General features: G+C 42.1%; 1 protein-coding gene across 10 annotated transcripts in view; it reads right to left on the bottom strand.

The window, feature by feature from the left end:
* The window catches only part of LOC123746761 (protein lifeguard 1), an 88,877-nt gene that overhangs the window by 29,473 nt on the left and 47,514 nt on the right, over positions 1–11,890 (bottom strand). For all 10 annotated transcript variants that reach the window (XM_045728521.2, XM_045728529.2, XM_069321678.1 and 7 more), the window contains one exon: positions 8,735–8,825. In XM_045728521.2, coding sequence (XP_045584477.2) covers positions 8,735–8,825 — 91 coding nt within the window. The remainder of the gene's footprint in view (positions 1–8,734; positions 8,826–11,890) is intronic.

Raw genomic sequence — 11,890 nt, 5'->3', positions numbered from 1 at the left:
CCTTGACCCCATGAACAAATTCTGTGATTGTTTAGAAATTGCTTACTATGCAATGAGGTTATCATGCACCTGCATCCTGTGGTTACAGTCAAATCCCAAGTTGGTCTTTCCCACCAGTGTCTGAATCTGTCCCTGGACAACATTCCCAGATAGAATAGCAGTAAAGGAGTGTATTCTGGGGCATTTCTTTTGAGCTATGTCATGCACAGATTTTCATACAATATAGGCACACTGTTCAGTTATAGGCCAATATACAGCACTCAACCCCTCTTTGTCACCGAGTAAATAATAATACTAATGATAAACAATAATAATTTATTGTGTCACAAGGGACAGGCTGCTAGCGTACATATACATGACAGGCTTCTATCAAGGTCCTTCCTAAGGTTGAACTACTAACCCTCCCCAGGATGCAACCCCACAACAACTTGACTAATTCCTGGGTATGTATTTGCTGCAAGGTGAACAGAGAGGGGCACTAGTTGATATAAAACACACCCAACTATTTTTGTCCCACCAGTAATTCGAACCTGGAATTCCAATTTTGAGTCAAGAACGAACCAGATTGTAATACTAAAATGAATCAACATAAGCCATCCAACTTGTGCACTGAGTCTTCCCACCCCTGCACTATAAATGAACATAAAGGGATTTAACCCTTGCAACGTGCATATTATCTTAGTAAAAATCGACCCACAGCTGCACATACCTTATCATCCAATGATGTTTTAGGCACCCTGCAACATTTAAAACTCCTACAGGGTAATTACCTAAGTGGTGATTACCATGAAGGAGTTTTAAATATTGCAGGGTGATGTAACTACCCAAGTGTAGTTACAGGATGAGAGCAACACTCATGGTGTCCCCACTTTCCAGCACTCTGCCATACAACGCTTTAAAACTACTGATGGTTTTAGCCTCCACACCTCACTTCTGTCTACCAAAAGAAAACTTTCTAATATTTTTTCGGCACCTTTTCCTTTGTTTGAATCTGTCTCCTCTTGTTCGTGAAGTTGCTGGTTTCAGGAATTCCTTTTTGTTAATTTGGTCGATTCCTGTTGGCATTTTGTAAGTGGTTATCATATCCCCTCTTTCTTCTATCTTCTAGTTTTGGCATGTTTAACGCCCCCAGTCTCTCCGCCCCTTCTTGTTTTTCAGTTCCGAAAGCCATTTTGTAGCATACTGTTGGATTCCAGTTCATTTATGTGTTTGAGATTTGCACACCATTCAACTACTACATATTCCAATTTTGGTCTCACAAAAGTCATGAACAGAATATGCTGTTCTGTTCATGATACAGCATTTCACCATCCATGTAATTAATTAAAAGCAAATCTGAAGTTGGAAAGCAAAGCACACGCTTCTCTCACAATGTTCTTTGTGTGTTCCTCTGGTGACAGCTTACTATCAAAAACCTTCTCTATGTCTTGTTTTTGTGCATTTCAAAGGATTCTTGCCTTCAAACAGTATATTCCCTCCAAATACCACAGATTTGGACTAAAATTCTTTGTATTCTGTGATTGTGAAACAGGAATGGTCATACACAAGCTATTATACTACAGTACCAATGTAGATATTCCCAGAAATGATCCACATGATTTTTCCAGGTAGTGTAGTGAAGACATTGATGGCACCATGGCTGAACAAGGGCCACATTTTATACAAAGACAACTATTATACCAGTCCCTTGCTAACCAGGGTCTTTGCTTGAAAATAGAACTGGAATGTGTGGCACAGTAAAACTACAAATAAGGGAAAGGCCAGTGTCGGGCAGTACTGTATTATTGCAGTAGGTGATGGCCAGGTTATAAGAAGTGATCAAATACAATCAGTGCATTGGTGAGACAGGCAAGATATGAATATGTTGAAAACCCATTCACACTGGTACAATGGTGAACAGTGGCAAGGTTAAGAAAGTAACCAAAGAGCAAATGTAATAAATCAGATTGTGTCATGGACTATAACAAAGATGCATTTGGGTGATAAATGTGACATGATGGTTGGTGCTGTCAAGTACGTACGTAAAACAGGGAAGTGGATCAATTAGACGTTTTTCACCTAGCTGATGTAACCATGCTGAACAGTTACAATATGTATATGTGAAGTCATGTCAGACCAATAATGCATGGATTTAGTCTTGCTGTTTTAACAATTATTAATAAAGTTCATCAAAGACATTTCTGTCATATACAAAGGCATTCTGAACCCAACATTGCCTCACACTGCTAAAGACAGGCTTTCAAGGAGGCCTTACAAATACAAAAAACAGAAAATTTTCCACAACTGGAAAATGTGCACTAGGCCAATGCGAGTGCATTGTTTGTAAGACCACACAAAGAAGGCAACAGACAAAATGTGTTAACACGGTGCAAAGCGTGCAATGCACCCTCTTGTCATATGAACTGTTTCATGGAGTCTTTCACACTCCAGAACCTATAAATGTTCACTAATATTTTCAATAATGGTGCTAATACCTATATATCTTGCATGAATATATATATTGAAGACAAATCTGGAATATATATTATATTTACTGTGAAAGAAAACATTTGGAATTTTTTTTTTTTTTTTGTGTGAACGGCGGCATTGTTGGCTAATAATAGCTGCACAACCCAGGTGTTAAGGCTGGCAGACATGTCAACTACTGTACTTGGGTAAAGCGATGCAACAACCTATCCTCCTCCTGTAATCGCCCTCACCCCTGTATGTATCGACAAGCTCATCCTCAGAGCAAATCTATTACCACGAGAGACCAAACCCCTCCCCCCCCCCTCCTCAAACTTCCTGAATAATTATCTAGATATTTGTGATGGTTTGAAAACATATGATTCCAGTAATAGTCTACTTGTAAACTGGCAAGTGAACCTTTACCTTAACCCTTAAACTGCGCATGGCGTATATATATGCCATGAGTAACATGTCCCACGATGCGAATGGCGTATATATACGCCATAGGGTGCCAGGCACAATTCAAATGGCCCGCGGTTACACAGGGTTCACATTAGCTTCCTCAGGGCTCTTGTAAACCGACGCCATTTTTTTTTAAATCATGGGCAATATTCTCAGGTGTGAGAACCACAGTACTGTTGGAGCAACCAAGGCTGGTGCACGCAGCATGAGTGAACAGCATGTTCAGTTTGTGACCACAGCATCTCCGACAAATGTCAAAATAAATATGCAGTATAACTGCTATTATTTAGCGATGACAATATTACAGTTGACCCCTGACTGTGATAAAAATGACCAGAATTGTGATAATAGCAGGTTTGTTGTAATAATTAGCACTGTGGGAGGAGTGATGCTGAGGGACGGAGGGAGATTGCATCATTTACTGACTGTGTGGCCTCTGTTATTGTCTGCATTCACCATACCAGCTCAGTGGTTCTCTTATGGTGAACACAAATGTAGATACTTATATATAATGTGTGTATTAGTGTAATAACAGCAAAAGGATTATGTTGGGAGGAGCCACTTGGGTGACGGAGGTGACATTGTCTGCATGATTTATCTGGCTGTGTAGAGGGCGGCCACTATGCTCTTTGGGCACTCTACAAGCTTAGGTATACAGTTACGATGCATATATAGAAAACTATTCAATACACAATCTCTGTGATACCAACAAATGAAGAATAAATGAAATGAATTAAATTATACCAGAAAATAGACTAAAGTTTAATTAAGAGTGTACTCATGCATACAACATGTCGATACTTATATATAATGTGTATATAGTGTAATAACACTGCAAACAGTATTGTTGGGGGAGAAAGTTTAGTGCATGTGACCTTGAATGAGTGAGGGAGCCACCAGCTGACTGTGTAGCGATGACTTATTGCCTGAACTAACTATATCAGCTTAGTTGTACAGTTGTTGTGAACAAAACATGTACATACTTATATATAATGTCTGTATATAGTGTAATAACACTGCAAACAGTATTGTTGGGGAAGAAATTTTAGTGCGAGTGAATTTGAATGAGTGCGGGAGGCAGCTGCCAGCTGACTGTGTGTAGCGACATCTCTTAGTGCCTGAACTAACTATATCAGCTTAGTTGTACAGTTGTGGTGAACAAAACATATACACTTATATATAACGTCTGTATATTGTGAATAAAATATAAAACATGATAGTGGGAGGAGAAAGTGGACAAGTGAGGCATTGTTGAGGGAGTGGCAACAAGTGACTGGCTGTGTGTGGCAGTCACTCCTCGTTGCTTTTCGACTCTCAATACCAACTTAGTGGTTCGTTATGGTGAACAAAACATGCAGATACTTATATATAACCTGTGTATAGAGTGTAATAGCAACAAAAGTATTTGCTTATTGTTTTATGAACATAATTGAATCACTAATATGCACACCATACTTTTGAGTATAGCGATTATTCACCCCTTTTATTATACAAATATATCACAATACACACTATTGAATAATATTACTGCAAAAAAAAAAAACTAAGAAAAAATCAATCAGAGACATTGAAATAATTAAGTGATAATATCTTTGTGGCAACTCCCACCTGTCAGCTCGGGTGACGCTGACCGGCTCTGACGACCGCTCTGTCAACGCCCACTTTTTGCCAGACTTCCTCGATCTACTGCACCCAAAATATGTCACCTACGATTTTTTTTTCCCTGTGCTCAGGGAACACAAATTAACATTTTTAGAAGACGAAATAATTTTTTAGAATTTTTTTTCTTGCACACGGGTGTAAATCTCCTCAGGACCCCTTAGCAGTTTAAGGGTTAAGCCGCGATAGGCTTAATAGTAGTCAACACCGCTGTGCGCCAGGGGGAAAAAAAAAATTGTCTTATAAAAGTGTTCATTTGTGTTCCCTGACCATGGGAAAAATAAAAACAAAATAGTAGGTGACATTTTGGCCACAATAGGGCAAGGATGTCCAGCATATTGTAGGCGTTGATAGAGCAAGCGTCGGAGGCTGTCAGCTCCACCTGAGCTGTCAGGTGGGAGTTGCTTCAAAGATATTACCTAATTACTATATTTCAATGTTTCTGATTTTTCTTAGTTTTTTGCAGTAATATTATTCAATAGTGTGCAGTGTGATATATTTATATAATAAAATGTGTGAATCACTGCTATACTCAAAAGTGTGGTGTGCATATTAGTGATTCAATTATGATGTTCATAAAATAAACAAATAGTTTTGCTGTTATTACACTATATACACAGGTTATATATAAGTATCTGTATGTTTTGTTCACCATAACGAACCACTAAGTTGGTATGGTGAGCCAAAACAACAACCAGTGGCCACCACACATCAGCCTGCCAACACCGCCACCTTCCCTCCCTCAACACGTCACTCACCAACATCCACCTCCCACTATAGTGTTTTTGCTTTAATTCACTATATACAGACATTATATATAAGTGTCTACACGTTTTGTTCACCATAACTGTGAATGAGTTGAAGTAATGAATGAGTAAAGCTGGTATGATGAGTTCAGACACTAACAGAGGTTGCCACACGCAGACAGCTGACGCTTCCCTCCCTCCTTCACTCATTCAAGGCCAGATGCACCAACATTCTTCCCCAACCATACTGCTTGTGGTGTTATTACACTATATACACACACATTATATATAAGTATCTACATATTTTATTCACCATAACTATACAACTAAGCTGGTATGATGCCCAAACTGCATAGTGGCCACCTGATACAGCATGGCAAGTAATGCCGATGATGCCATCTCCCTCACCAAAATGGCTCCTCCCAACATGTTCCTTTTGCTATTGCACTATATACACACATTATATATAAAGTATCTAAATTTGTTTTCACCATAGTGAACCACTAAGCTGGTATGGTGAGTCCAGACAATAAAAGGTTGCCACAAAACGAAAAGTTCCAAAGTGTGTTTGTACAAAATGAAATCTTTAGGGAACCAGATACAATAAGAATTCCAGAGAACAACATAGAACACATAGAGGTGTCTAGAGACGAAGTGGAAAAAATGCTCAAGGAGCTCGGTAAGAACAAAGCAGCTGGCCCAGATGGCGTTTCACCATGGGTTCTGAGAGAATGTGCATCTGAGCTCAGCATTCCACTTCACCTGATCTTTCAGGCATCCCTGTGTACAGGAATCGTAGCAGACGGGTGGAAACAGGCTAACATAGTTCCAATCTACAAAAGTGGCAGCAGGGAAGACCCCCTCAATTATAGACCTGTATCATTGACAAGTGTAATAGTGAAAGTATTGGAAAAACTAATCAAAACTAAATGGGTAGAACACCTAGAGAGAAATGATATAATATCAGACAGACAGTATGGTTTTCGATCTGGAAGATCCTGTGTATCGAATTTACTCAGTTTCTATGATCGAGCCACAGAGATATTACAGGAAAGAGATGGGTGGGTTGACTGCATCTATCTGGACCTAAAAAAGGCTTTTGACAGAGTTCCACATAAGAGGTTGTTCTGGAAACTGGAAAATATTGGAGGGGTGACAGGTAAGCTTCTATCATGGATGAAAAATTTTCTGACTGATAGAAAAATGAGGGCAGTAATCAGAGGCAATGTATCGGAATGGAGAAATGTCACAAGTGGAGTACCACAGGGTTCAGTTCTTGCACCAGTGATGTTTATTGTGTACATAAATGATCTACCAGTTGGTATACAGAATTATATGAACATGTTTGCTGATGATGCTAAGATAATAGGAAGGATAAGGAATTTAGATGACTGTCATGCCCTTCAAGAAGACCTGGACAAAATAAGTATATGGAGCACCACTTGGCAAATGGAATTTAATGTTAATAAATGTCATGTTATGGAATGTGGAATAGGAGAACATAGACCCCACACAACCTATATATTATGTGAGAAATCTTTAAAGAATTCTGATAAAGAAAGAGATCTAGGAGTGGTTCTAGATAGAAAACTATCACCTGAGGACCACAAAGAATATTGTGCAAGGAGCCTATGCTATGCTTTCTAACTTCAGAATTGCATTTAAATACATGGATGGCGATATACTAAAGAAATTGTTCATGACTTTTGTTAGGCCAAAGCTAGAATATGCAGCTGTTGTGTGGTGCCCATATCTTAAGAAGCACATCAACAAACTGGAAAAGGTGCAAAGACATGCTACTAAGTGGCTCCCAGAACTGAAGGGCAAGAGCTACGAGGAGAGGTTAGAAGCATTAAATATGCCAAAACTAGAAGACAGAAGAAAAAGAGGCGATATGATCACTACATACAAAATAGTAACAGGAATTGATAAAATCGACAGGGAAGACTTCCTGAGACCTGGAATTTCAAGAACAAGAGGTCATAGATTTAAACTAGCTAAACACAGATGCCGAAGAAATATAAGAAAATTCACCTTCGCAAATAGAGTGGTAGACGGTTGGAACAAGTTAAGTGAGAAGGTGGTGGAGGCCAAGACCGTCAGTAGTTTCAAAGCGTTATATGACAAAGAGTGCTGGGAAGACGGGACACCACGAGCGTAGCTCTCATCCTGTAACTACACTTAGGTAATTACACTTAGGTAATTACAGTCAGCAGACAACACTAACTCCCTCCCTCACCAAGATTACTCCTCACACCATACTACGCACAGTGCTATTTATCACCACAATCCTGCTATTATCAGAATCCTGGTAATTTTTATCACAGTCAAGGGTGTAATACTATCATCGCTAAATAATAGCAGTTACATATATATTTTGACTTTTTAGGCGATGCTGTGGTCACAAGCTGAACAGCGATGCTGTTAACTCATGCTGCGTGCGCCAGCCTTGGTTGCTCACTCAGTACCGAGGCTCTCACACCCGAGAACGTTGCCTACGATTTTTTTTTTAATGGCGTCTGTTTACAAGAGCCCTGAGGAAGCTGAAGTGAGCCCCGTGTAGCCGCTGGACATTTAAATCTTGTGCAGGGCCCCTCAATAGCCTATGTACAATGAGCGCAATGCGGTGCAGGTTACTCCCATTGCCAATTTGAGTATTGCGCAGCTAACGCACTAAACAGATTAGTCTCGTGTTATAACTTTATTGTATTATAAATACTTGGTTTAAAATTTAAAATGTGTATGCTGAAAACATTTTCTATGAAACTGTGAAGAACTTTGTTTTCTGTAAACGAAATTCAAGGTACACAAATAGTTTTCAAATATCACATTTTACATTGTGGACAATAGGTTACATTAATATATAGTATAATAACAATGAAATCTAAGTTAACCATACCTTAACCTAACCTAACCAAGGAGAGAGAATAGATAACAGGCGGATTCCTTCCCTAAGGATACGTTGGTATCAACTGTGACAGAGTCAAGCTAACAAACATCCTCCTTTCTTCACCACCTGCAGCAATGTTTTTGTTCCGAGACTGAACATTACTTGCATTACTTTGGAGGTCCTAGGGTTTATGCATACCCTTACACACACATTTATGGGTGACCAAGGATGACATCAGCTGATTATGTATATAGACACTTATTGAAGTACACTAGCACAGCCACCATAACACTTTTTTCTCTTACCTCAAGTTAGAGAGTTTGATATTTAGTACTGCATTCACGTAACAACTTTGCTAATTGTGTTTAATATAAAGATGTAAAATCATACTGTTACATTCATTTTCTCTTGTTGATATATAGAAAACTATTCAATACACAATCTCTGTGATACCAACAAATGAAGAATAAATGAAATGAATTAAATTATACCAGAAAATAGACTAAAGTTTAATTAAGAGTGTACTCACTTCGTTACGGATGATCATTGCTAGGAGGCCAAACATAAAGAGAACGATGATCGAGACAAAAACAAACATCCTACATGTTGTGAAGTCAAACCTGTTGATAAAACAAACTTATTGTAATGAAACGCCATTTTCTGGGTGAGCCTCGGAGGCTCCCTGAAGCTATCCAAACTGATGTGTGTTATATTAGTTTGGGGTCATCAGTCACAGGAGTCCTTATGCTTACCGGGGACTGCGAGCCAGAACCTGGCCCCTTGAGAGAGGCGCGCAGGGAGCAATGACCTATATGCGAACTTTACATTTAAAGTATGTCACAATTACCATGGACCAGGAGAAAGACCCAGAAAGGTAGGCGAATCAAAACAGACCACTATCTGGGTAAACTGTGCAATCTACATCCAAAATGATCAAATAACTCTCCTAGAAACCCAACAAGCAACACTCCGGGCAACTAGCACTCTCGCTCATTAGCACTATCGCCTCCCACCACTTCAGTTCTTGAATGATGAAAACCGCTGACTGAAGGGAGGGAGGGTGTCAGGGAGCCTCCGGGGATCACCGAGAAAATGGCGTTTCATTACATTCAACGCTGGTTTTCTATGGGGAACCCTGTTGGCTCCCTGAAGCTAACTATCCATAGATAAGTAAAAGGAGGGCTTTACCCAGGAGGTGGCAGCACTGTAGGTCTCAAGACAAGGAAGAGACAGATGGCTGCAACAGGAGCCCCAAAGCCACACACGGCCGGGAAGGAACCCGAAACACGCACGAGATACCTGGCGGCCAGGACTGTTCGACCTCCAAAACCCCCGCGCCTGAATGTCAACCCATGATATGTTGCTAAAAACTGTCGCTAGAACAGCATACATTACTTCCAAACAGTATGGGCACGAGGATAGACCGCAGGTTCGCTAGACTTCATGACAATGTGGAAAACCTAAGACATACAAGCTCTGGAACAGGTAACCAAGGAAACGGGATCCACCCAGATCGCGTCCAGCGGCATAAAACCAGTGACCCACAGGTAGCGTAAAGCCACCACCAGACAACGGTGACACACCCCTGAACTAACCAACCAAGCATCTACAACCAAAGGACCCCTCCGGAAGCCAGCCAACCTCATTTTATGCCAGAAAAGAAAGAGAAGGTTGCAAACGAGCAAAATGACCACCTGGACCAAACGAATAGAACCCCTAGCATCAGAGGAGAGCATGAAGCTCCTCAACTCAACCCCCAAAGGAGAAGGCCAACAATAACAAGGCCTTCCAAAAGCATTCCTGAACCAAAGGGTTCAGGATACAGCGATAAAAGAAAAGAAAAAAGAAAAGAAAAAAGAAAATGAAAAAAGAAAAAAGAAAAAAGAAAAAGAAAAGAAAAGAAAAAAAGAAAAGGAAAAAAGAAAAAAGAACGTGGTCTAAAGACCAAGAAAACTCGGGCAGCGCATGAGCAGGATGGAGATGAAAAAAACGCCACCAATCCACCTCAAACGCAAGCAGCAGCAGTTCCACCAACGCCACGCGATACAAAGTGACAATAATAAGCAGGAGATACCGATCCTGTGAGGTATTGTACATCACAGGTCTGACCTACTGAAAGAGGCGGAGCCGCGGAAAACTTCCCCGGTTCGTACACAGTAAGCAGCGCCTGAAACCAAGGCTGAGCCAGCTACCGTGGAGCCAGGAGAACCACTCACCCCCTACATGAATCCAGCCGAGCCAGAACCTGCAGTAACAACGGGACCAGAAAGAAGAGGGACAGGAACCCCCCCACCACAACCAGTCCTGCCGAACAGCATCCAAGGTGAGGGCCTTGCAGTCGGGGGAATGGTGCCAACTACACGCCGACGCGATGAGGTCCACCTCTGGGAACCCAAACGTCCGACGAAGCCAAAGGCGGAAGCAGAGTCAACCGTCCACTTCGAGGAAAGAGGAATGAAGCGTGACAGGCCATCTGTTAGGATGATGGACACACCCTGAAAGTGAATGGCGTGGAGAGCTAAACCCGAGAAATCGGCAGTAGAGCTACCCGATGCGCCCAGCCCCAAAGCCACAGACCTAAGAAACAAACCCCCCCCCCCCACTCCCCTGGTTGAGACAATGAATCACGGGAAGCAGTCCGAATGGAGCTGGATCACCGAGCCCCAAGGAAGCTAGATCTGCCATCATCCGCACTGTGCATGGGTGCCCAACGCCCCTGTCAGCCTGGTGAGAGCTGGGCACAAAGCTCCAAACAAGAGATGAGGCATCCATGAACACATCAAGCAAGGGGAAGAGAGGAAGGCGCCATGACACTAAACTCCAAAAAAGCCCAAGAGGAAGCAGGAGATGCAGTAACTGACACCAAGACACTGGGCGACGAACCCCGAGATCGCGAGAGCGGCAAAGAAGGTCGCTCTAGAGATACCAGAACAGCCTCCGAGGCCAAATCCTGCCCAGCGGATAAATCAGCAGGGCAAAGTACTCCCGTACAGCTGCTCAAGCAACTGGAGCAAAGTCGCAGGAGGGAGAGAAATAGACGCAGTCCGAGAACCCCACACTAGGCCCAGCCAAGCCTGAACCGGAGATGGGACCAACTGGGAGTTCCACCAAGTTACCAGGAACCCGAATCCGGCAACCTAGGAAAGAACCAGACCCCAGCTAGCAGACCATCAAGACTGCAGAAAGCCCACACCAGTCAGGAAAACACCGGAACCTCGAAACACACCCAATCAGTGTAAGAGGAACTAAACTCAAACAAATCCGGATCCAACAGAGAGGCGTAAACCGGGTCTCACAGGAGGTACGTGCCAAGGGCCTCCCAAACCTCTGTATGTATGATGAACCAAATGTATGATGAACCAAACAAATAGTCGTTACATTAATATATACAATATAAAAAAAAAAAATTCTCGTACAAAACATCCAAGTAAAAGATGGATGCGCCAAACGAGAGGGTGGGTAAATCATGCCGGCAATACGTAATCAGAAAGGGAAAGAGGGAACAAAAATCCCTTCCCTTGCAGCAACAACCCCTGCTCAGGAGGGACACGAGTCCAAGCAGGGAGGAGCCCAGGCGCTCCAAGCAGACCCACCCCCCCCCCCCCCCGAGCCCCGGGAACCCCCAACAAAGGCCCCGGGAACCCCCAACAAAGGCCCCGGGGGCAGAGCCTTCTTCCATGCCCAC

This window comes from Procambarus clarkii, chromosome 10, assembly GCF_040958095.1.
Source record: "Procambarus clarkii isolate CNS0578487 chromosome 10, FALCON_Pclarkii_2.0, whole genome shotgun sequence".
Taxonomy (NCBI): Eukaryota; Metazoa; Arthropoda; class Malacostraca; order Decapoda; family Cambaridae; genus Procambarus; species Procambarus clarkii.
This window is presented reverse-complemented; position numbering and strand designations above follow the sequence as displayed.